The sequence below is a fragment of the Mauremys reevesii genome, linkage group 3, assembly GCF_016161935.1.
Source record: "Mauremys reevesii isolate NIE-2019 linkage group 3, ASM1616193v1, whole genome shotgun sequence".
Classification (NCBI taxonomy): Eukaryota; Metazoa; Chordata; order Testudines; family Geoemydidae; genus Mauremys; species Mauremys reevesii.
In genome coordinates, this window is record NC_052625.1 from 77,377,259 (window position 1) to 77,402,508 (window position 25,250).

Here is a 25,250-nt window from a genome sequence, read left to right on the forward strand (position 1 = left end):
TTTTAATTGTTTTTTTTTTTTTGGTGGGCATTTAAGCTTCATATTTTCAGGCTTTTCTCTGCAACCATGAAGGCTAGAAACTTATTTTGGGTTTGTTTTTTGTGTGTGTTTTTTGTTTTATGAAAGCTGAAATTCTCTGATAATTCCATGATTCCAGAAGCTGCATATTTTTTTAAAGAACACAGTAAATATCACAAGAGTTGGCACCACTGACACTGTTTGGGTTTCAGTTTGTTATTTGTAAATTTGTACTACAGTAGCATTTAGAGGCCAACTGAGATTGGAACCCCTTTGGGCTAGGGCTATACAAACACAAAGTGAGAGACTGACAATCCCTGCCCTGAACAGCTTACAATGTGACTAGACAAGACAGAGGGGAAACAGAGGTACAGAAAGGGGAAGGGACTTGCCCACCGTCACACAGCATGTTAGTGGCAGTGGTGGACTTAGAATAGAGTTTCCCCTCACTCAGTCCAGTGCCTTGTACATTACTATACTACCTTCTCAATTAACATGATTTTCCTTGACTGACCAGCAATTTTTGGACCGGACCCTGTAACCTGTTCTGCATGGGAAGAAGGCATCAGCTTGTGTGGAACATCTTCCAAGACCAGGGCCTTATTTTGATGTCTTCCTTTGTGTCCTTGTGTTCCACAGATGTGCAATCCTGTATTATATCCAGAGGTGAAAGTAAGCCAGTACAGGCTGGTACATGGCTGACATTAAAACGCTGCCATGGCAGTGCTTTAAGCACCCTACCGGCAGGGCGGCTGATGGGGAGGGGGGCAAAAGGGGCAAATGCATCGGGGCCTGGCGATTTAAAAGGGCTCGGAGCTCCCCAAGTGGCACAGGCCGGGCAGTGCTGAAGGGCTGGCTGGGGGAGTCTGGCCTCAGCTCCGCCCCTTGTGCCTGAGGCCCTGCTCCTTTCGGGGGCCCAGAGCTGCCCCCTCACCTTGCCCAGGACCCTGGCTGCCCTGCATACCAGCAAGTCCTTTAAGTTACTTTCACCCCTGACTATATCTTCTTGAGGAGTATATTGGGAAAGAGTGTTTTATAGAAGTCTTCCTTTCCTTTATGAAGACTTTGAGCCTATATTGTTCGTTTGGCTTGTTCTAAGGCTTAATGTGCCAGGTCTCCACATTTTAAACTCTTCTTGAAAATTGTTCATGAACACAGAAATAGCTGTAGTGATTGTGTGGAGGGTTTTCTTCACTCCTTAATGGCCACTATCTCCAGTTGCTTCCAAATGTTTTGAAGCAAAAGCTGCCTCATGTCTGTGAAGTTGAATAGGACAGGCAATTAGGGGTAGGGGTAAATCAAGAGAGTGAGGAGGCAACAGACAGTGGAGGCAGAGCTGAGAGAAAAATGGGATTGAGAAGAAAAGAAAAACAGATCCTCTACCTTACACGTTAGAGGAGAATAAAATGAATTACCCCTAGCAGCCTGGACAGGGATCTGTACTTCTGTGAGTCATTCTTAAAGGACAGTAGAGAGACAAGGTGGGTGAGGTGATATATATTTTATTGGACCAACTTCTGTCGGTGAGAGAGACAAGTTTTCAAGACACACAGAGCTCTTCTTCCTTTATGGATGTCTCATTTATTAAGTCCACTTATTGTCAGGGCTGATCTTAAAAGCACATGGAGAAACATTGTCACCAATGTGGGAAGTGAGCTCATAAATGCATATGCTTAGACTGTTGATTCCATAGTAGCAGCAGCAAAGTCATGCCCCATAGAATTAGTCTGAACCACAAACTTTGTGATAATCCAGAATGCCTCCACCTAGCGTCAGCAATCAACTGCTCTGAGGAATTATCTCCTTCATTACATCACCTGTATGTGGGATGGTCTGCACAGACACCAGGAGCAAGTTGAGTATGTAATCAATAACACAGTATGATCCCTCCAAAAGTTTGGAACAACATGAAGTCCTGGATATTCTAACGGAAATACAAGCCACTAACCACTACTGGCATCTCTGATTCAGCCCTTTTGTGGCTAGTGAATAAGAAAACAAGAGCTTCTGGAATCCCTATTAAAGGTGATAGGCAGACAACATCAGCTCTGCATTTTGTTAACATCAAAAGCTCACATTACTGTCTCCTAGATACCCCAGCACCTGGCTGAAGAATAGTTGGCTGAAAATGAACCAGGACAAATGGAGGCAATGCTGTTGGAAAAGAGATGTGCTTCAAATAACTGGCCATGTCCATAACATCTCCACCATCAAGGGACTCTGCACTACAATTGTTAAGGCAGTCTACAACCTTGGAGTCTTTCTTGATTCCTCACTAATTCACAATATCCATGGGTGTTAAAAACATCCTCTAGCACCCACTACTGACTGGAAGACTGGTTCTGCTCTATCATATCCCACTTTAATGTAGGAACATAGGACTGGAAGAGACCTCCTGGGTCACTGACTCCAGTTCCCTGCTGTCACCGGCAACCCCGTCATCTAATCCCATTCACAAATTTAACAAACTCAGTCTTAAAACTCATTAGAATGTTTGCCCCCACTTTGGCCATAATGATCCATGAACGCTAGGGTTGAATATTGCAGGTCATTACACCTAGGAATCTGGCATGGATCTAATCAGAGCATCATAGTCAGCAAATGCCAATTCAGCCACCAGCCCCAAGTGTCAACAAAGTGGTTCAGTAGAACAATGCAACCGTCAGGCACAAAAGTGAAGGCTTGTGAGCACAATGGACAGCGCTTGCTCACTGGCTGTCCCACCACTCTGGAACTCACTCCCAGAAAATCTCAAAGAGACCACAAATGTCTCCCCCTTCAGAACAAAATAGAGAACTCAATTACTTAACTTTATTATTTAAATAAACATATGGAGAGGGAGAGAAACTTTATATTATTTTTTTAAGTGTAAGGAACAGCAAGGTGACAAGTACAGTGTAAAATCTTTAGGTAGGTTTGGATGTGGCATTATATCTCTTCTTTTGTAGGTTACCGGGTGCTCTAAGGCTAGTTCTGCTTGCTGTTTTCTTTGGACACCACAGACTTCTTCCATGGATCAAAAATTATTTTACAAATGCTATTTCCTACTGGTGCTGATGGCTTTGTTCCTTGCTTATCCCGATCAGTGGAACATTCAGATGAAAGAACGAATGTTTCAGTGCTTTCAAAGCTAGGGAAGATTTTCATGTCTTTTGGAGCAGCACTCAGCTGCATGTGAAGAATTTTGTAGCCTGTGGAAGTGCCAGTTATAACCACACTGAACTGCCTTTGCGTTAAAATGTCCAGTATAACTCTTTGTTTCTGTAAAACAGAGATTTTGTTTCCATGCCTGTGCCTAATTTGGAAGCTCGCTGGTTTACAGACACACTGTTCATTCCCACACAACAGTGAACATGGGATATATTCTGGCGGCTCTTTTCAACAGGATTCGGCTGTACAGCCTCCTGAGCATTCGTTTGGCTAGCAGTCTGGGAAATTCCATAGTAATCCAAGTATTAAAATCAAATAAAGAGGTGATCATTCTTAGCACTTATATAGCGCTTCTCAGCTATAGGTTTCAAAGCAATTCATCAAGGTGGATAAGCATCATCTACCTTTTACAAGTGAGAAAAAAATAATGGTACAGATGGGTTAAGGTACTTGCCCAAGGCAGAGAGTAGGGAACAGAACCCAGTTCTATTCACTCCCAGCCCTGGCCTTAAGCCACTAGATCAGGGACAGGCAAACTTTTTGGCCTGAGGGCTACATCAGGTTTCTGAAATTGTATGGAGAGCTGGTTAGGGAAGGCTGTGCCTCCCCAAACAGCCGGGCGGTGCCCCCCTAGTCAACCCCCCCACCCCGCTTCTTGCCCTGAAGGGCCCCCCCAGGACTCCTGACCCATCCAACCCCCCCGTTATCTGATGACCCCCAGACCCCTCACCCCTGACTGCCCCCCGCCACCCTATCCAACCCCTCCTCTTCTTCCTGATTGCCCCCCCGGGATCCTGCCTCATCCAACCACCCCTTCTCCCTGACTGCCCCCGGAACCCCTGCCCCTGACTGCCCACCGGCCTCCCCATCCAACCCCTTGTCTCCTTCCTGACTGCTCCCCCTCGGGACCCCTGCCCCCGATCCAACCTCTCTGTTCCCCGCCCTCTGACTGCCCCAACCCCTATCCACACCCCCACACCCTGACCACTCCCCGAACTCCCCTGCCCTCTATCCAACCCCCCCACTCCCTGCCTCCTTACCGTGCTGCCTGGAGCACCAGTGGCTGGTGGCACTACAGCCACGTCGCCCAGAGCACTGGGTCAGGCCGGCTCTGAAGCTGCGCTGCCGGGCAAGAGCTCACAGCCCCGCCACCCAGAGCATTGCACCAGCGGCATAGTGAACTGAGGCTGCTGGGGAGGGGGAACAACAAGGGAGGGGCCTGGGGCTAGCTGCCCGGGACAGGAGCTATGGGGCTGGGCAGGAGGGTCCTGCAGGCCGTAGTTTGCCCACTTCTGCAATAGATCATAGCTGCCCCTCACCAACTAATTTGTTAGCCAGCCAAGACACTGACTCCAGCAATGTTGTGTGCATTGTTCCAACTGGATAATGCATGGAATGTTTACTCTGTTAAGCAAATGGAGAAATTTAAACCTCCTTTAATAGGTGTAGAAATATTTCTGGTTCTTTAGAGGAAACACTAGATGAATTTCAATGACTGAACCTTCATGAAGTTTTGAAAAGCAGAGTTTATTTAGTAGGCACATCATTGCTTTAGTAGCACTGGCTTGTACAGTTCACAACTTCACCATTTGTGAATGTTTTGTTTGGTTACATTGCATTTTTCAGTGTCTGTTAGGATTTAAATAAAAAAGTGATTGCTTTACTTCTCTACAGGTTGTCAAGATGGAAACATGACTCCGGTAAAACTAACTAGCATATGGTAGCAGAACTGCCATTCAACAGAAGTGAAGACAAACTATAATCTGAATTCTGTATGTGACATACAGTTAAAACTGCAACACAACCATACTCAGCTAGTTCAGATAGGATTTTGTATCACATGGGATGATGCAGGTTGTTCACCAAGAAAACAAAGAACTGGCTTTCACACAGTGGGAAACAAAGAATCTATTCAAAATAGACATGACTGAGGGTTTCAAAATAATACAACTTACATATATTAGCTTCCTTACTATTTCTGGACTGTGAAAGTTGTGCTCTCTCAGCTGCAAAGAAAAAGGCTTAAAAGGACAAGTACTGCTTGTTGATTTATTACAAGGTATTAAGATTATAATTATTATGGGTTTGCAGGATTATGCTTCTGATGTTACAGCTCTGTGTTAATAAAAAACAACCTTTAAAAGATATTTTAGTGGTTAAGTATTTTACTTGATGGGTATTTTTCTTCTCTGAAAAGTTGCATTTTTTATTTTATTAAACTCCACCTGTGGAAGCATATAAAACCATAAAATGTGTAAAGTAATATTTTTATATGAAAGAAAAAAGTATGACTTCTAACATGGATCTCTTTGAACATAATAAAAGCAGCATATATGGGATGAAGAATTTTTGAAAATGGCAAAATATTTTGTTAGTCTTGATAGTTTCTATTTTCACAAGCTTTAATTTCTTTTATCTGAATGGGTCTCAAATGTAATATATTTTTTAAATTAGTGATTCACCTTTTCTTTAAAATACATTTTAATAATATATAGGCCAGATAAACTAATACCATCAATTCAGATACCTACTAGTGCTGCACACTGAAATATATGCTAGTTATTTGCATTCCTAATATTCGACACTGAATGTACCTACTATATTTGTACAAATTATTTTTAAATTATTTTGTCAAAGCTTTCAAGAAGCAAACTGGGAAATCAGGGTTGTTGTTTTTTCCAACGCATACAGTGAGTACAGCCAATTACTGAATTACAGGTCACTTTCTCCATACAATGCTGATGAAAATGAGGTATAATCCAGAGCTCCAGGAACAGCACCTGGACCAGAGTAGGCAGGCATTCTTCTGATGCAATACTGAGCTTGTTCAGAAGGCAGTTCTCGCCGCAGCTCCTCTGCGAGAATATAAGGCTGAAAAAAAGTTATTTTTAAAAAACCCAGATACAGAACAGATTATTTTAAAAAAACTGTATATCTTATAGAACTAATATTAATAAATTAGGACTTCCTGCCTGTTTTTGCAAGACCAAGAATATTTCTCCTGCTGAGTCGTAACTTCAAACATTAGCTGGTAGGAATAATCCTCTCAGCAAACAGACAGGGTTAAAGTCTAGCCTTAGTTATACACTGTTGACTTCAATATTGTAATAAGTTTCTAGACAAACATTTTTATTATAATAATTACTACTTTCAATTTAGAATGACAAAAAAGCACCAATTTGCCACTCTGGACACCTATGACATTATTTAAAATTTAAAACAACAGCAAAATGTTCATATCTCGCTTTCTGTGGGAATTTGGTTTGATCTTCAGCACAAACTCCTATTTGAAATGTGTTTGGAATTCAAAGTCTAGTCCTCATTAGTCGAGGTCACAAAATCAGTATCAGGGACCAGACTGAGTCTGCCCCATGGTATTGCAGTCCTGTTCTCGCCTGAGCAGAGAATTGCTTGCTGGCAGCACTCTCTGGGACACAGTCATAGACTACTCCAAAAGGGAGTGAGTTATGAAACACTTTTCTTCCCCCTTAAATCAATACTGTTCCATGGATATGCATGAGCAGAGCATGACCACTGTATATGCAGCTGTGTCAGCTGAGCAAAAACTATTCAGTGCATCTTATCTTATCAGAGAATCATAGAAGTGTAGGACTAGAAGGGACCTCAGTAGGTCAGCTAGTCCAGTCCTCCGCACTCAAGACAGGACTATATAATAACTAGACCATCCCTAACAGGTGTTTGTCTAACATGTTCTTAAAAATCTCCAATGATGGAGATTCCACAACCTCCCTAGGCAATTTATTCCAGTGCTTAACCACACTGATCGTTAGGAAGTTTTTCCTAATGTCCAACCTAAACCTTCCTGGCTGCAATTTATGACCATTGCTTCTTGTCCTATCCTCAGCAGTTAACAAGAACAATTTTAATCCCTCCTCCTTGTAACAACCTTGTACTTGAAAACTGTTATGTCCCCTCTGAGTCGTCTCTTTTCCAGACTAAACAAACGCAATTTTTTCAATCTTTTCTCATAGGTCATGTTTCTTAGACCTTTAATCATTTTTGTTGTCCTTCTTTGGACTTTCTCCAATTTGTCCACATCTTTCCTGAAATGTGGCACCCAGAACTGGACACAATACTCCACTTGAGGCCTTATCAGTGTGAAGTAGAGCAGAAGAATTACTTCTTGTGTCTTCCTTACAACAGTCCTGCTAATACATCCCTGAATGATGTTCACTTTATTGCAACAGTGTTACACTGTTGACTCACATTTAGCTTGTAATCCACTATGACCCCCATTCCTTTCCGCAGTAATCCTCCCATTTTGTATGTGTGCAATTGATTGTTCCTTCTTAAGTGGAGTACTTTGCATTTGTCCTTACTGAATTTCATCCTACTTCCTTCAGACCATTTCTCCAGATCATTTTGAATTTTAATCCTATCCTCCAAAGCACTTGCAACCCCTCCCAGCTTGGTAACATCCACAAACTTTATAAGTGTACTCTCTGTGCCATTATCTACATGTTATGTTAGTTCTTTGTGATGTGAAGAAATAAGGACCCAGCTTTGAATTCCACTCACATTCCTGTTGGAAGCTTGGGTCGAAGTACAAACCAATACCACAAGAATGAACGGTGAGCGCTTTAGTCTTCTTAATGAAAAACAGACCCTAGATATACTAGACATTTTGTGCATGACTTACATCTGTAAGCAGAGTCAGGATGATCTCTATCCTGACATCTGGGGTGAATTATGGGGAGTGTGGAAAGGAATTTCAGGTATTTGCATTGGCACACCCACCCCACCTAGTATAGACCACGGCAGCCTGGGATGGTTATTTTGACAGCTCTGGGATCCCCAATTTCTTTGTTATTGGGGCAGGAGGAATAAAGTGTTGTCACCCTGATTATGTGAATGAGGAACTATGAGACTGCTTTATGACAGAGAGTCGCACCATCAATTAAGTAGCACTCACTAGACAAGGGAAATGGGTGCCAAACCTCAGTGAATTGAGAGAGGTTGGGGACTGGAGTGTGTACCTGATGGTATGGGCCCCCTTTCAGGGCCTGGAACACCAATTGCACATTCTCCTCTCTCCACTGTTGAAGAGCAGAGCTAATTTTGATTCCATTAGGAGTCCATCTAGAGGCTGCTGAGCTGAATTCAATTTGGGCTAATGGTGCACTAGCACCAGGGCTCCCCTACTACAAGCTGAAATCACTAAAAGAGCTAAGCTTACTGAGCTGAGATCACTGAGTGCTGTGTTAACTAGTGGGGGAGCCTGAAGATCTATCGCTAAGCAGCTGGCAGAGCGGAGCAGTTTGCAGCACGTTGGAGCAGCCCACGGAACAGTGAGCGGAGTGGAGTGGAGCGGTTTGCAGGGATGGCTGGAGTGGCTCACAGGTCGGCTAGAGGAGCGGCACAGCTGGTGGAGTGGAGCTGGTCGTGGTGAAGGCTGCAGCAGAACTCCACGGAGAGGCGGAGCAGTCAGCCCCAGCCCACGTAAGGTGCCCCTTAACACCCTGTGTGTGCCCCCGCCCCATTTCCACCCAGGCTGGGGGGGGGGTGGTGGTAAAACTCTGCAGATAAACTCTTGAACTCTGGGGTGGCACTGACCAGAGACAGAGACTTTTGGGTTGTTGGACTTTGGGGTGATTGGACTTAAGACCCTAAGGGGAAAAGGACATTGACAAAACTTACTTGGTGGGTCTTTTGCTCATTGTTTACGTTATGAATCCTGTTTGTGGTGTTTCCCCAATATGATGCCACATTGTTTCCCTCCTTTATTAAAAGGATTTTGCTACACTCAGACTCTGTGCTTGCGAGAGGGGAAGTATTGCCTCCTAGAGGCGCCCAGGGGGTGGTATGTAATTGTCCCAGGTCACTGGGTGGGGGCTCGAGCCGGTTTTGCATTTGTGTTATTGAAACGGAACCCCTGGATATTGAACCTGGCCCTTGTTGCTGCCAACTCAGAGGGGCAGAAGGGTTACACATCAAAGGAAGGTTAAACAACACTGCTATTGAAATACAGGGAATTCCTTACAACTAGGAACAAAAGGACTGACCTTATCTGAAGCTAGGATTTTGAAAGAAGCTATGACTTGCTCAGCTGTGTCCGTGTCTGCAGTCTCTCTGGTCATGAAGTCAATGAAGGACTGGAAAGAGACGGTTCCCTGCCCGTTGGGATCAACCAGGGACATAATTCGGGCAAACTCTGCCTCACCCTTTGACGAAATTCAAAAAGAAAAAGATAGTAACTGTAAAACCAAACTTCAGCATAATGTATATCTATGACATACTACTAGAGGCTCTGGGTAAAAATTATAAAAATACTTAAGTGACTCAGAAGCCTAAGTCTCATTTTCAAAATTTACTTAGGAGCCTAAATGTGACTGAAAGTCAATAGGACTTAGGAGCAAAAGTTCCTACATCACTCTTGAAAATGGGATTTAGGCACTTTTGAAAATGTCCTAAAAGTTCATTGAAGGGCACATACCATGCTTTCTGCTTCCTGAAATATTTTCTACACTAAATCTAAATTTCCATCTTTTTTTAAAATAGTGACATGATATAGTTTTGACTTAATCCTTTATTTAAAAAATCTTCTGTTTTTAGCACTCTATCAAGCTCCTCTGCTACTACCGGCTCAGTCCTGAAAAGAGCTGAGCGCTCTTGCCTCAGTCCAGCAAAGTACTTAATCAGCATGTGCTGAACTTAAGTTGCACTGAGTCCTTGGCCTTGACCAGGGGACGTGAAGCTGCATGGGTATATGATACACATTCATAGGCCAGCGTCAACCTTGTTACAAATGGAGTGAAAGGTTTGTTTATCTTTTCCATTTCTCTTCCTTTGTACAGTATAACTAGTCTCCAGAGGTTTCACTTTCTCTTTATAATTAGTATCACTTTCTGCACTACCATAACAAAACTGTTATGTTGTATTTGGGACAACATTGAAGAGCAATGGTTAAACATATGCAAAAGGAATGAAAACATTTTGATTCTTATTAAATTTGGAAAGTGCCCCCTCACACATTTTTTTCAAACAGAATCTAAATTTGGGGCCTAACCTGAGCTGTTACTTTAATGCAAAGCATCCAATTCATGTTCAATTCTGCTCAATGTCATACTGATTTCTCTATTCGATTAAAAGATATGTTAAATTCACATGTTCAAACAATAAATTGATGCTATCATCTCTTCTAAATCTGATCTTGCTCTCATTGAAGTATATGAATAAAAATTAACTCTGCATAGATGGACCCTTGCATCAGCGTGGTATGACAATGACATTAAAGAGGCTTTGACCCACATAGAGCAGCTTGCAAGATTGGGGCCTTTCTTAGCAATTAACATACACTTTGTTATTATGTTATCTACATTTGGCCAAAACAATTATTAAAATAATCTCCCTAATACATGGCAACAATAAAATTTATTCCTAAGATTTTTTTTCAGTAACAAGAGAATGAAAAATGTAAAGATTTTAAATAAATAAATCTCAACCCTGCAGTTTGCTTTCAAGAATTAGGAGTATTAAAAGCCTCAGAATAATTCTGTCTCATGCAGACAAAAAGCTAATTTATATATCTATAAACTGAAAGGACTTAATCGTATATTTATTTGATACAATGTAAATTTCATGGAATACACTTCATAAATCAATAAATGCATAAATGCATCAAACCATAAAATAGGTATCTTCAGGAGATATATTTTTATTTTTAATGTTTTTTTACCTTTTTAAAGTATAGAAAAAAAATTGGAATTGATAGGCAAAGTGTAAATATTATTGTTTGTAATATGTGCAAACTATGGTAACCTTTAATGCTGGTGGGGTTAGCATTATTACCGATATGCAAAACCAATTTCATTGTATCTTAAAATTCATACCAAATCATAACCCATTGAAATTAAGCAAGCTCTGAAATCATCATGGTCCATCAGCCCATTCTTCTTCTATTGATCCAAGTAGCATAAGGAATATATGAGGGAAGGTTTGAGATATCAAAGACAGTCAGGAGACCATCACCATTTCCATACAGATGACAAATGTGCACCATCAGAAGATTGGATCCATGGAACGAGAGGATGTTCATTGGAGGTATTGCCAAAGCAGGTCATGAGGAGCACCATCAATTTAAAGGAGGAAGAAGTAGCTAACACATAACACACATGAAACAAACACACCACAGAGAATGATACCAGAAAAGGGGTGGGTTGAGTACAACATATGAACAGACAGCGCACAACCAGAAAGGAGAGAGAGATAAGGAGAAAAGTTTGTCTCTGAACTAGCCAAAGTCAGGAAAAGCAGGCTGGTTCTTTGTGATACACCATACTTTTTAGGTTTCAGTGTTGGAAGGTTTATTAGAAATTATAATACTTTTTAGTGACTAGCAGTCTAGAAATGTTTGCATTTTGAAAATACTGTACTCCAGAGCCGAGGCACACTGAGCTGTGTGCTGCCACATGGGAAGTGGATTCAAGAATTCTCTCTCCTCTGATCTCTAGCTAATGGGACTCTGAGTACAATAGAGATATGAGCCAGTGGGGTTGATGGAGGAAAAGTGTACTCTTTTGTATCCAACAGAAGTTGGTCAATGGCAGATCTTTTATTCTCAGCAGCAGGGTGAGTGGGGCATTCCTGGCTAATTGCACAGAGTGGACATTAAAATGGGGTGGTGGTAGAAGAGATGGGCAAAGGTCTATGTGTACTAAGAACACCCAAACAGCCAGTGCAGAACCCTGGTGTCATGTGTCCTCCTTGAGGGAGAGGGAGGGGTCCTGCTTGGAAGTATGAGTAGAGGACAATGGGCAACATGAGTGTGTGATGGAAAAGGCAGCAGTGACCCACTGTGGCTCATTAGAATCCAAGTAGACTACCTTGGATCACACAAAAGCAGTAAAATGCAAACATTTTAAAAATCAGCTACATTTGACTTTAAACCCGGATCTCTTTAGGCTAGTATTATGCCAGTCTATTTGAAAATAGTAATACGATAGTTTTCTCTACCTGCAGGTCATTTCCAACCTGTCCTAGACTGATGAGGCAGGCTTTAAAGGCATCAGGCTGTAGATCACCAGATTCATCCTAGTATCACATCATGGGTCATGCATGCAGAATGTGCAGGAGGAGGGAGAAGTCATAAAGTGGGTTAGTTGGTTAGTAAAGAACACTGCAAAGTCATATCAATAATGAGTTGTTAAGATGGAATCTGACTAATAAAAATGAGGAGGATTCATTTTCATTGTTTACTTTTTTCAGGAGATCTTAGCTGTTGATATTATGTGGCTTGATCCATAGCTTATTGAAGTCAATTGAAAGGCTCCCATTTGACTTTAATGAACTTTGGATCAGACCCACTGTGTGCTTGTTTATTGGTGTATTATTTTGAATGATTTGATAGCCTCATTGGTTTCATGAGTTTGGGGATTTGTTTGGGTTTTTTTTTTACTCCAACTACAGTGTTGAAATGTTGCTTTTATACAAATATTATTTTTATTTTTTCTGCATTTTCTCTGAAGAGGGATTTTTTATTCTGTACTCTACCATTTTCACCCTTCATTTTCTGTCACCATACAATTTGTGAGAGATAGTCAATGGATAACTTGACCTGGACAAAACTATTTTTCCCATTGGATTAGGGTTGCTGCTTCTCCCTTGATCTGATAATATTTTTTTTAAAATTGAGTAAACATATCTTAGATAAAAGAGAAAAAAATTATATACTCATTAATTCATGGCCTAGATCAAAAAGAAAACCCTGATCAATGACATATCTTGTTTTAAACATTTGTCTTCTTATGACCCATTAAGATGAGGATCTGCTCTGAAAATTTATTATAAAAGTAGAATCATGGGATCCCACGTTTATTGTCTCCCAGTGATGCCAGATCAAATTTGCTCATTTTTTTCCAAGTACATTTTGTTTCTTTATTTACCAACCCAGCAAATTCACCCAGCATTCTCAAAACCAGACTGTTTTCTTTCCTTCTTGTTCACACCTCACCCATAACCCTGACCCAGCTGAGGCATATTATAGATTTAGTTAAAGGTGCATGCAATTAAGGTCTGTCCCTAAAATCTGGAAATTGTTTCCCCTGCTGATCTGACAAAGCCAGAGTTTGTATAACTTTAGGTCACAGTTCAAGATCCAACTTTTTTCTGTGGCTTCTACACGAGAGAAAGGATCTTGGTCAACTGATGAGTAATTTAAAAGGCGGCAGCCAAGACTTTTTTTTTTTCTGACTCTTGTATAGTTACGTGTTTTGTTAATCGTACCTGGTATTAAGAGATGTACTGGGTGCATTTTATAAATTAAATAAATAATTTGGTGCCATAATCAGTTCCTGACCACCAACATTTTAAAGAGATAAGTAGGTGATTATGTTGGCTTTCTCTGCTGTCAACCTCCCACAGCTCCACAGTGTGAAGGTGAGAAGGAGCAGTAAATGCCGATAACCAGAGATAAAGCAGGATGAAAATTTTGAAGGGGGTTTGTTGAAATTAGTAATTACCAGCAAATCCTTCCCTTAATTTCAGTCAGATTTTATGGGCTAGTATTTGCTGGACAGAATCATATTTCAAACAATTTCACAGAGCATTTCTCTTAGCACGTCAGTCAGTGCTGGTTCATAACTCTCCAGACTCACCCCAGGTCAGCTCCAGGGCCAAGTAACACCGGGGGAGCTGAGCTCATTTATTTATAAGGGCACAAATGACAGTGTTCCTTAAATCAAAACAATATGAAAACAGGAACTAACGGCCACATCCTTTCCCTCTCTCTACAAGCATAAAGGATCTGGCCAGTGGAGGAACTAGGGCCATTCAACCACACATGGGGACAAAATTTATGCATGCACTCCTGCATGGTGGAGAACCCAGCTGTTGCTGTGCAGCAGCTGTGTGGGGGCAGATTGAGGGAGGGAAAGTGTGAGGCTAGTGGATTCACTGCTACATGTATCTATCAATCATTCCTTCTGCAGAGGACAGGGAGAAGGTTGTACAGTAGCTAGTATCCACTTCATCAGCTGGATGGGATTCCCCAGTGTATGGCCCAGTTGCTTGTGCTATGTACTGGGGCAGGATCCGAGGCTTAGTGAATTTTGTAATATGCATCAGTCCTGGTCCAGGAAAGACATATCTGCCTCTGCCATACACCAAAACCACATAACTGCATGGGGTATGAAGATACTTTACAATTAAGTCATAGATTTCTTTATTTTGCCTTCATTTTAAAATAAAGTGAAAGGGGTTATTCACAGAGAAATAGTTCTTTGTACTATTTATATTTTTGTTATGGGACAACATTAAACATTTAATTATGTTTTTAAAAGGATATAAAATATTTTTTCCTGTTCAGCCAGGGCCGGCTCTAGGTTTTTTGCCACCCCAAGCAAAAAATTTTTGGCTGCCCCTAGACATGAGCCCCCCCGCCCACCAGTACCTCCCACTCACACCCCCTGTTGCCCCAGCACTGGCCTCCCCCCCAAATGTGGGATCCGCTACCAGCACACTGCAGCCGAGCCCTGGCCCAGCTGCGACTCTGTCCCCATGCGGGTGGAGCTGCTGGTCAGCACGGAGCGGGAGTACTTCCAGGTGGCGGCGCGGCTACGGGATGGCGCAAAGAACACGGCCCCCTCCCTGGGCTTCGCAGCACTGCTGGTGGCCAAGGTGGATCACTTCGCGCTCACCACCCTCACCCCCGACATGCTGGCGGCCAAAGACCTGGAGAGCCCCCTGGACCTGCTGCTCTTCAGCCTCACGGTGCCCTGGCCCAGCCCTGGCAGGAGGGAAGGCGAGGATCTCCGGCTGTGGGGCTACTTGCTCAGCACCGACGAACCCAGTCGGCCGCTCACCTCCTCACACACTCCAGGAGCCCCTCGCCACCATCCCAGCCCGGGCTCGGCTCCAGGGGACCCCGTTTCCCTCCCTCCCCGGCTCCTCACACACACTGGGTAGGGCCGCCCAGAGGATTTAGGGCAAAGCAATTTTGGGGGCCCCTTCCATAAAAAAAGTTGCAATACTATAGTAACATGTATTTGGAAATGTAAAAAATAACTAGTGAAAATTAATTTGTAATAATTTGAAAATACACCAAATACATTATTTAAAAACATTAAATGCTTTACTGGTCTGTATACATTTGCAATTACAAAATGGGCTGTTGCTGGGTGATGGTGATGGTTGGTGCCAATGGGCTGTCACTGCCTGGAGGTGCTGCTGCTGTTGCCCAGGGCTGGGTGGGGAGCTGGGCTCTGGGGGGTGCCCAGCTCACAGGGGCTGGGCTCAGGACTGTGAGGAGATGGGGTCGGAGGTTGTCTGGCTCAGAGGGGCTCGCCTCAGAGCTGGGGGTCTGGGGTGGGGGATGGGGTCGGAGGGTGCGCTGTCAACCTCCCACAGCTCCACAGTGTGAAGGTGAGAAGGAGCAGTAAATGCCGATAACCAGAAATAAAGCAGGATGAAAATTTTGAAGGGGGTTTGTTGAAATTAGTAATTACCAGCAAATCCTTCCCTTAATTTCAGTTAGATTTTATGGGCTAGTATTTGCTGGACAGAATCATATTTCAAACAATTTCACAGAGCATTTCTCTTAGCACGTCAGTCAGTGCTGGTTCATAACTCTCCAGACTCACCCCAGGTCAGCTCCAGGGCCAAGTAACACCGGGGGAGCTGAGCTCATTTATTTATAAGGGCACAAATGACAGTGTTCCTTAAATCAAAACAATATGAACACAGGAACTAACGGCCACATCCTTTCCCTCTCTACAAGCATAAAGGATCTGGCCAGTGGAGGAACTAGGGCCATTCAACCACACATGGGGACAAAATTTATGCATGCACTCCTGCATGGTGGAGAACCCAGCTGTTGCTGTGCAGCAGCTGTGTGGGGGCAGATTGAGGGAGGGAAAGTGTGAGGCTAGTGGATTCACTGCTACATGTATCTATCAATCATTCCTTCTGCAGAGGACAGGGAGAAGGTTGTACAGTAGCTAGTATCCACTTCATCAGCTGGATGGGATTCCCCAGTGTATGGCCCAGTTGCTTGTGCTATGTACTGGGGCAGGATCCGAGGCTTAGTGAATTTTGTAATATGCATCAGTCCTGGTCCAGGAAAGACATATCTGCCTCTGCCATACACCAAAGCCACATAACTGCATGGGGTATGAAGATACTTTACAATTAAGTCATAGATTTCTTTATTTTGCCTTCATTTTAAAATAAAGTGCAAGGGGTTATTCACAGAGAAATAGTTCTTTGTACTATTTATATTTTTGTTATGGGACAACATTAAACATTTAATTATGTTTTTAAAAGGATATAAAATATTTTTTCCTGTTCAGCCTGTTTAGCCAACCCAGAAAAACACACTGACGTTCCCCATCTAGTTTCACTACTAGCCCCCTGAAACTTGTCCTTTTCCCTCTGTAATTTGTACACAGCATTACACAAATACAAACTTTCAAACCACCGTAATGCATTCTCAGATGTGTGCTTCGGTATCCTGAATGTTAATTTATCTACATAAGCTTGTTGATGTGAATTCTTTTATAGGGAGCTGTTGTTTTTACTGTTAGATAAACCTATACAATCATATCTGTCTACTGTTTTCCATGCAGCACTCTCATTTGAAATAAAGGGTTTCACAAAAACTGAAAGTAGAATATGGCCCACATTTACTGACATTAACACAGAACACAGCCAATTCAATATTTATGATATTGTAGGTGTAGCTGCAGTAGATATTTTATCATATGCTTTGCAATTAGGGTTTATTAAAACATACTGAATCTGAAAAAGGAATCTCAATCCCTTTATGGTTTCCAGAAGCACTGATTGCCAACATACACATTTCACCTGTGTATGATAAATCAATTAGACACCATTTGGAGCATCCAAAAAAATCTTGTTATATTTCAAATAAATTGTACCCCATATCTAATGTATGTCTTTCTATTGCAGTACAAGGAATATAACAGTTTGGCAGCAGATTCCCATTTATACTTGGAGCTTGACTGTGCCTTTAGTCACAGCCCTGAGCAAGGAGTGGTGTGCCTTCTCAGGTACCATGCCACAACACCACCTGTCTGAGACAGAATTCCCTCCCTTCTTCCCCCCTGCTACAGGAGAGGTCATACTTTACTATTGGCCTATAGCTAAGGCAATTTATGACACCTGTATGGTTCAGCTATGCTGGTTGATGCAATGGGGAGGGATGGAAACTCTCTCTGTCCCTTTGCTTCAGATGCATGCAGCACACCTTACTCCAGCACACCCAGACCCAAAGCTCACTATTTCAGGCGGAGGTCTAAAGGGGTAACTCACTCCTCCTAACTCCCCTGTATGGGTCCGTAGTCCAAGCCAAAATCTAGTCCTTTCCATTTTAAATAGTATGCAGTTTTCTCTTTCCAATAGTCAAGACATACAGAGGCCACTTAAAATAATACAGGCCTGATCCTCATGCCCTTCCTCAAACAGATCAAGACTGGAGACTCAGGCCCTGTAATAGTAATGGAGTTTGAACGGTAAGATAATAATGATTTTGAATATTTGCCCTTTTTTTTCTCCCGGAGAGGAAAAAAGGAGTTCCCCTCTCAAATTTATATCTCATTGAAACCGTTCTTGGCAATCGTCTACAAACTGTTTAGTTTCATGCAGATCAAAGTGAACTATTAAAAGTGGAGCTTTTAGTGATTCTGCACATTAATACTCTATAATATTCATGCACACGTGCACAGTTCCAAACATTAAGATCTGATTTAAACTGGAAAAGCGCCAGGAAACTCAGAGCTCAGGCATCCATAACTGACCCTGTTGTGTATAAATAGTTAAAGTCTACTTGTCAGGAATTCATCCAACAAAGTGGGTATTCACCCACGAAAGCTCATGCTCCAATACGTCTGTTAGTCTATAAGGTGCCACAGGACTCTTTGCTGCTTTTACAGATCCAGACTAACATGGCTACCCCCTCTGATACTTGTAAGGAACAGTTTTCAGTTTCTGGATTCTTGCTGATTGTTCATCACTGAACTGCACTCTTTAATTCTATTCATTTTTCTAAATACCTCATCCATTCAGTACCATGGTTAGCAACAATAATCGATTAGTTATAAAGCTAACAACAATTCTATACTGTAACACTTTCTTAACGGGAAGGAAAATACTGGTAGTACCTGTTTCAAATATGTATGTGTTTTAAAGATTTAAAAGCAAATATATTCAATTAGCTAAAGAAAATATGTCAGCAAACCTCTGAACATAATGTTTATTTTGAAGCTCTCTACACCCATTTCTGCTCTCTGCCTCACAGGGGAAACTACATTTGGCTGATCCAATTTCATTCACCCCAATTCCAGATTTCATAGCAGAGTCCAAATCTGTCTTATCGTTGTAAACAGCCAGTTTAGAGGATTGATAATTGTGTGTACCTGAAGAAACTCTAAAGTTGATACCTTTACCCTCTGACATTGAATGTGTAAGTTTTGTAGGTTGACGGGAAAGTATACAACTGAAAAAGAAGCTTCTATCTCTCATATGTGTTTGTTTAATGAAAAAGATTTGCCTCCTTCTAGTCTGTGCAGATTGAGTCACATTTGCCCACTATATTATACCTTAATTAGGGCTGATCTACACTAACATTTAATTCACACCAAGCTGAGGTGTGAATCTAGTCTTAAGTAGCCTATTGCGCACTAACTGTCTGTGTGGACCCTGCTACTGCGCATTAAAAATTCCTTAGTGTGCTTTGAAACAGCTTTCCTTTTAGCACTATTTCAGCTACTAAGCCAGGCTTCCTGTGTGCAACAGTTTTCAAATTTTGCCTCCTTTTCTTAAATTTGTACACTGGAGAATGTTAACTACTCTCTAGGCCTTCGGCCTTACACTTTTTCTTATGGTCATGTGCTCCCCACCCTGACTAAAGTTGTGTGGAAGCACCACCTCTCTCCTACACCCTGTTATATAGGCTTTTCTACACTGCAGTTCTGCTGTATTGTTTCCTCTGGGACCTGGGGGTGTCTCTGCCAGTTCATGGAAAGACTGCAAATCCATGAGAACAGGGCCAGCTGCTATAGACCTTAACTTGTGCATATCTAGGCCTTCTGCAGCACCAGAAGCATGACAGTCCATTCTGCTGGGCTGCCACTGCCTGGCAACAATACCCGCTCCATGGAAAGTTAAAGCCATAGAGCAGACATTCCTGCTCTGAAGGACTGAATAAAAGTTACAGAAGTGCTGGAAATGACTACACAGTGTGAGTTGTACTATGGCATAGCCACCTTTATCCCTTACGTGCCATACCTCTTCTAAACATTCTTCACGTTGCGTGAAGGGAGCATATGCTCTTTAAGGAGCTGTCAAATCTTTACACAAAGTTCCTGTTCCCCATAATGGATTTTTCTGAACTGTAGGTTGTAATTTTGTTGTGGGCCTGATGCTCTGTCTGCTTTTAATGGCTCTAATTGCTCAATTATCTGCTCCAGTGCATTGGGAAAGCCTTTCAGCATATTACTTCTTTCTCACCCTGGGAAATGTATCTCTGTCTTTATGATATTGTCTTCTCCTTCCTTAGTGAATACAAAGAGGAATTATACTACACTACAATTACATTTAGGGTCTCAATAAAATGAAGTACATCTGTCACTGACTCCTGTGGATCTACCTTCTCCTTGCTTCTATTGTAGATATTTCAAAATTCTACTTTTTGTCTGAAGTGCCAGATACCAAATGTTGACTATCAGGATCCAATATACACCAAGTACAAATCTAGATGCATGTAGCCACTCTGGAGTTGGGGAACTAAGAACTGGAATATCAGGATGGAGATGAAAGGGCGGAGCTAGCATTGGGCTTGGGGTGGACAGAGTCAAGCTGGGAGTCAGTGAAGCTCTCTGGAACCCAGGATAGTTTTCAGGGAATCCAGGTGGTAAGAGGGAGAAAGTGAGGAATTCTTTACAGCCTCATGACAGAAAGAAGCTGGGGGAGGAGGAGGAGGGGGGAGGAGCAGACTGGTGCTATATTACAGCAGCCATTTTCAGTATTTAAGATTTGCACTGGATTTTGAAGACAAATTTGTATGAGCATCTACCCAGCAAAATTGTATGTGAATATAGTTTTCCAATGGGGAATGTCATTCACATCCCTATTCTTACGTATGGAAATAACTGTGTTTGCATAAAATAGTTTGTTTTGTTACTGCATCCATACCTATCTCTTTATTTACCTCTTACACATGCATTTTGATTACTTCTTTCATTTTTTTGATTGCACTGAGAATCACCAGTAGAGCATTTTACATTCATCCACAAGGATATTTTCTTTGCTACTTTATTCATTTCTAACTAAGGAACTGAAACACACAATCCCTGTGCATAGGAAGGATTTTCTTTGAAAACAATTGCTGCCCCTACTAAGTTGCTTCCCTGAACAGAATATTTCTAGAGGGAAAAGTTATTGTTTTTTTCCTTTTTTTCTTTTTGTTATAATGCAGGAGAAATCAAGCCTTAATATGTGACAGCAACTACTGCTGAGTGTGTGTAACAGGCCACTGCTTTACAGTAAGGGACCACATCCCTTTGTAGCATATACAAAAATATCCAGACAGTCTCTTGCATTATTTTAACAGGTTGTTACAGGCACTCAATTAGTTGTCATTCTCTCTGAATATTAATTCCACAGCAAAATTGAAAAGCAGAAATTAATCTTTAAATCATCGGCATAATAAACGCTATAGTTTAAGAGAATATGCCTCCTCTTTTTATTTTAGCTCTTTTACTTCAAAAAAATTATCCATGTTTAATTGGTATTTGGAATGCAAAGAAACAATGTTATACTGACTTGCTTTTGGATAACTGTTAGATGAGAAAGAAGTTGGAGTACTGTACCCTATCAAAGTGATTGAATGATGCTCTGAATTCATTCATTTGTTCTTGGGTGATACCCTTGGCATCTCTTGTAAGGATCTGCGTCTCAATCTCATTGATAGTTCGGGCAATGGTGGTCAGTAAGAGTTCCCATCCAACACGGATATGCTATAGGAGAGAAAACATGGATTCTTTGGGCTGGTAATGAAAACCTGAACTCCTAGCATGATAACAAAGACAGTAAGAGAGAAACCAACAACGCAATCTGAAATTATTTATATAGATTGTTGTTTGGTGCTACTACCTGCATGCTACGATTAAGGGTACACTAGAAATATAACAGCATGGGCAGTGGGTATTGTAGGCAGGGGGAGGCTGTGTCTCCCCAAACAGCTGGTGTGGCCCCACCCACACTATGCCCCCAGGCTCCCTTCTGCCTGCTGTTCCCTTCTGTGGCCAAGAGGCTGGAGCAGGCCAGGGGCTGGGGCTGAGGGCCACGATGTGCACAAGACTCCTGGGCTGGGGCCATGCTGGGGCTGGGGGCGCTCCAGTCGTGCCATCCGCATGCCCAGTGCCAGGCTGCGGGCGCTCCGACCATGCTGCCTGCCCGCCCAGTACCGGGGGCGCTCTGACCACACCACCTGCCCAGCGCTGGGGTTGGATGCGATCTGGCTGCACCACCAGCCCAGTGTTGGGACAGAATGCTATCTGGCCATGCCGCCTGCCCAGCACTGGGACTGGGGGCGTGCAGGGGGCCAGTGGCCATGGGGGGGTGGGGAGATGTGCTCCGGGCTCCAGCGGGGGAGGGAGGCAAAAGGGGCTGGGCCTCGGGCAGAGCAGGAGGGGCTGGGGGCTAGCCTCCCTCAAGGGCGTGCTCACCCTACCGTCCCATGTATAACAGACATACAAAAAATATTAAATTAATTCCTAAACTGATACTTGTTCATACCCTCTATTGGTTCTTGATCATAGCGTTCATGTTAGCCATAAAGTCTGACGTTGGCTTAGATATCAACACTTGGATTCAAGAGCTGTTGTATTTTTGAGCATCAGTTTAATTCTGGACAGTACTTAGCTGACCCAACATGGTTCCCAAGCTTTCCAGTTATAGTCACTTTCCCACCCTGGGCCCCAACTCTTTGAACACTTAAAATCATGAGTTACTTTATACATGTGAGCAGTCTCATTTAGTTCAATGGGACTACTCCTGTGTGTAAAGTGACTCATATATATGTGTCAACAGGATTGGAGTCTTGATTGATAATCTGTCATGGCAAACATGCGGGAAAAGACATGGCTTTATCATGACAAAAATGCGATAACAGTCATTAAAAAAAAGAAAAAGTCGTGGCAAACTATATTTAAGAGGAAATTAAGAGGAAAGTCAAATAAATATCTTTTATGTTCCAATTAAAACAATAATATTTAACAGTTCATATCCATATAACAATCCATGTTCCACCCTCCATGAACATATACAGAGTCCACAATATAAAATGTACAAAGGAGTCTTATGCTCTGATCTTGCAATCAGCTCCATCCAGGACCGGGGTCTTTCTCAGGAGCAGCTGACCAGTGACAAAGACCATAAGTCATGGTTTTGCCACAGGAGTTACGGCCGAGACAAACGGAGCCTTAGTAACGTATATCTTCTGCTGCAAATAAACTAGGAAGTCTGCCAAATTCTTTCCTCTGTTACAACTCCCTCAGACTGGGGGAAGTGGATACATGAACCTAAGAGCACAGAACTGAATTCATAAGTACCTCCATAGTATAACTTGTGTGCTTGTTATCAAACACCAGGGCTTCTTGTATAAGCTGATGGTCTCCTTCCAATTTGTCAATATTGGTTTTGTAGTTGATGATATTGTGTTCATGCTGCTTCAGTTGATTCATCTGGTCCTCCAAGGTCCCTGTCAACTCAACAGAGCTGCGGGCAATTTCCTGTCACACAAAAAGAAACAAAAAATCTAAACTCCAGGTTTGTTAGTTTGCCACACATTTACGTGGAAAACGTAACCTTTTTACACTAAGAATCAGTGGCAATCAAAACTCCCTCCAAACTAGAGAATGTTGTTTGTTGCACACTCATATCTCAGGACAACATTGGGACAATGGTATTTATATAGAAAGAACACAACCAAACTAATAATCATAATCTAGGAGAGGATTTCAAAGGTCCAGTTCCCATTGACTGTTAATGTGAGTCAGGTGCCTATCTGTTCTGTGTGCCTTTGAAAATCACCTCTCTAATGTCCCCATTCACTTCTGAGAAACCTATTCCAAAGTGATTTCGTTTGCTTTTATAAGCTCTGACTATTTTAGAACCCTTCTTTAAAAGACCTGATTACATTAATGTTGGAGTGCTGGCAGGGCACTGAAGGCCACTGATGTTCTGTGTATACAGCAGGGAATATTCTGAGAAAAATTGTGTGTGTTCTATTCAGCAGCCTCCTCTTGATGCTTCAGTGATACTTGCCTCCATCTTGGTCTGGATCCATGGCCCCACGACATTGGCCTGAGCAGCAAACTGGCGACGCAGACGTTCATTAGCATGCTGACGGGCTAGCTCCTCCTGCAAACATTGATCCCTCACGGGCACAAGTTGTTTCACCTGCCCGTGCATAAAAGAAATGAGGGTTGATGTGAGTAGATCAGATTAGAGCATGTAGCACAGATTGATGGTTTTCTAACCTCAGTTTCCCCGCTTCCTCTGTCACCCCCTAGCACTATTTAGTGAGCAGGTTAATTTCATTACCTGAAATTCTTAGTTGCTTTCAATCATGAGCAAACTTTGTGGAGTCTGACTGTTTCAACTAATGTTTACATGTGGCCCGTTCTGTATTTCTTACTTGAATTTTTGTATGGTTCTTTAGGTACTAGAACTATTGAAATGAAGAGATGTGCTGTACAATGAAACAACAGGTATTGACTTCTCTTTTTTAGTGAATATCAAGCATTAATGACCTACAAAATAAATACTGACTGAGGTGAAGCCATGTGAGGAAACAAGAACTTCACTGCAGTGAAAATAATTTTTTATTTTATTTCTGGATGGAAACATCCCTGAACAGGATTAATTAATAAAGAATGACAGGGAGTAATCAATTATGGTTTAATAAAGATATATGTTGGTGGTTGTTAGCTGTTAACCTACTAGGCATATCATTAGACCACAACAAACACCCTGAAAGAACTCAGTTATAAAATATTACAGCACAGTGCTGCAGACACTTACTAGTGAGCCTAGTACTTACTCCCTCGAGATGGAAATGAGGCTACTGAAGGTAGTGAACACTCTGGCCCTAAATTCAGGAACGCATTTAAACATGTGCCTAAGTTGCGTCCCTGTTTACAATAGCACTTAGGCACATGTTTAAGTGCTGTGCTGAACAGATATGCTTTATTTAATTGGGGTCTTTGCAGAAGATGGAAAACAAGAAAGAACAAAAACATTCAGTTTGAGAATGTTTTTTTTTTAAATTATGGTTAAGTTTATGAGAAGAATAAACCCAAGTTATTCTAAAGTTTTAATGACAAATCATTAATTTATTTTTCAGATAAACTTTTATAAAACATAAAAATTACTAATTCTTTCAAGTGGACCTTTGTACAGCTATCAGTAATTTTTTTAAAATCAAGGCATTTTATAATATTCTTTAGTTAAATGACTAAATATAATGCTGAATTTAAAACATTTAATCATATAATTATTGATTTTTCAAGTTAATCATTTGGCTGGCTCTTGTGATTAATTTAAACTCACCATTTTTTAGTAGGACATGTAATGGCTGACATAGAATCATAGAATCGTAGGACTGGCAGTGATCTCGAGAGATCATTTAGTCCAGTCCCTTGCACTCACGGCAGGACTAAGTATTATCTAGACCATCCCTGACCGGTGTTTGTCTAACCTGTTCTTAAAAATCTCCAGTGATGGAGATTCCACAATCTCCCTGGGCAATTTATTCCAGTGCTTAAACACTGTGACAGTTAGGATTTTTTTCCTAATGTCCAACCTAAACCGCCCTTGCTTAAATATAAGATCATTGCTTTTTGTCTTATCCTCAGAGATTAAGGAGAATAATTCCCCCCCTCCTTGTAACAACCTTTTATGTACTTGAAAACTATTATCATGTCCCCTCTCAGGCCTGGTCTACACTACGCGTTTAAACCAAATTTAGCAGCGTTAAACCGAATTAACCCTGCACCCGTCCACACAACGAAGCCCTTTATATCGATATAAAGGGCTCTTAAAAC

The 25,250-nt window shown here is 41.9% G+C and overlaps 1 protein-coding gene across 3 annotated transcripts in view; it reads right to left on the minus strand.

Annotated features, from left to right (window-relative positions):
* Window positions 1–5,037: 5,037 nt before the first annotated feature.
* Window positions 5,038–25,250, minus strand: part of ACTN2 (actinin alpha 2) — a 120,042-nt gene continuing 99,829 nt past the window's right edge. Inside the window, exons 18-24 of one of the 3 annotated variants that reach the window (XM_039529507.1) lie at window positions 23,470–23,604; window positions 22,755–22,934; window positions 21,012–21,158; window positions 12,142–12,219; window positions 11,019–11,084; window positions 9,192–9,350; window positions 5,038–6,039 (exon numbers count right to left, since the gene is read on the minus strand). In XM_039529507.1, the coding sequence (XP_039385441.1) occupies window positions 5,881–6,039; window positions 9,192–9,350; window positions 11,019–11,084; window positions 12,142–12,219; window positions 21,012–21,158; window positions 22,755–22,934; window positions 23,470–23,604 (924 nt within the window). In that variant the 3' untranslated portion in view covers window positions 5,038–5,880. The remainder of the gene's footprint in view (window positions 6,040–9,191; window positions 9,351–11,018; window positions 11,085–12,141; window positions 12,220–21,011; window positions 21,159–22,754; window positions 22,935–23,469; window positions 23,605–25,250) is intronic. The other 2 variants (XM_039529505.1, XM_039529506.1) reach the window with 2 other exon arrangements.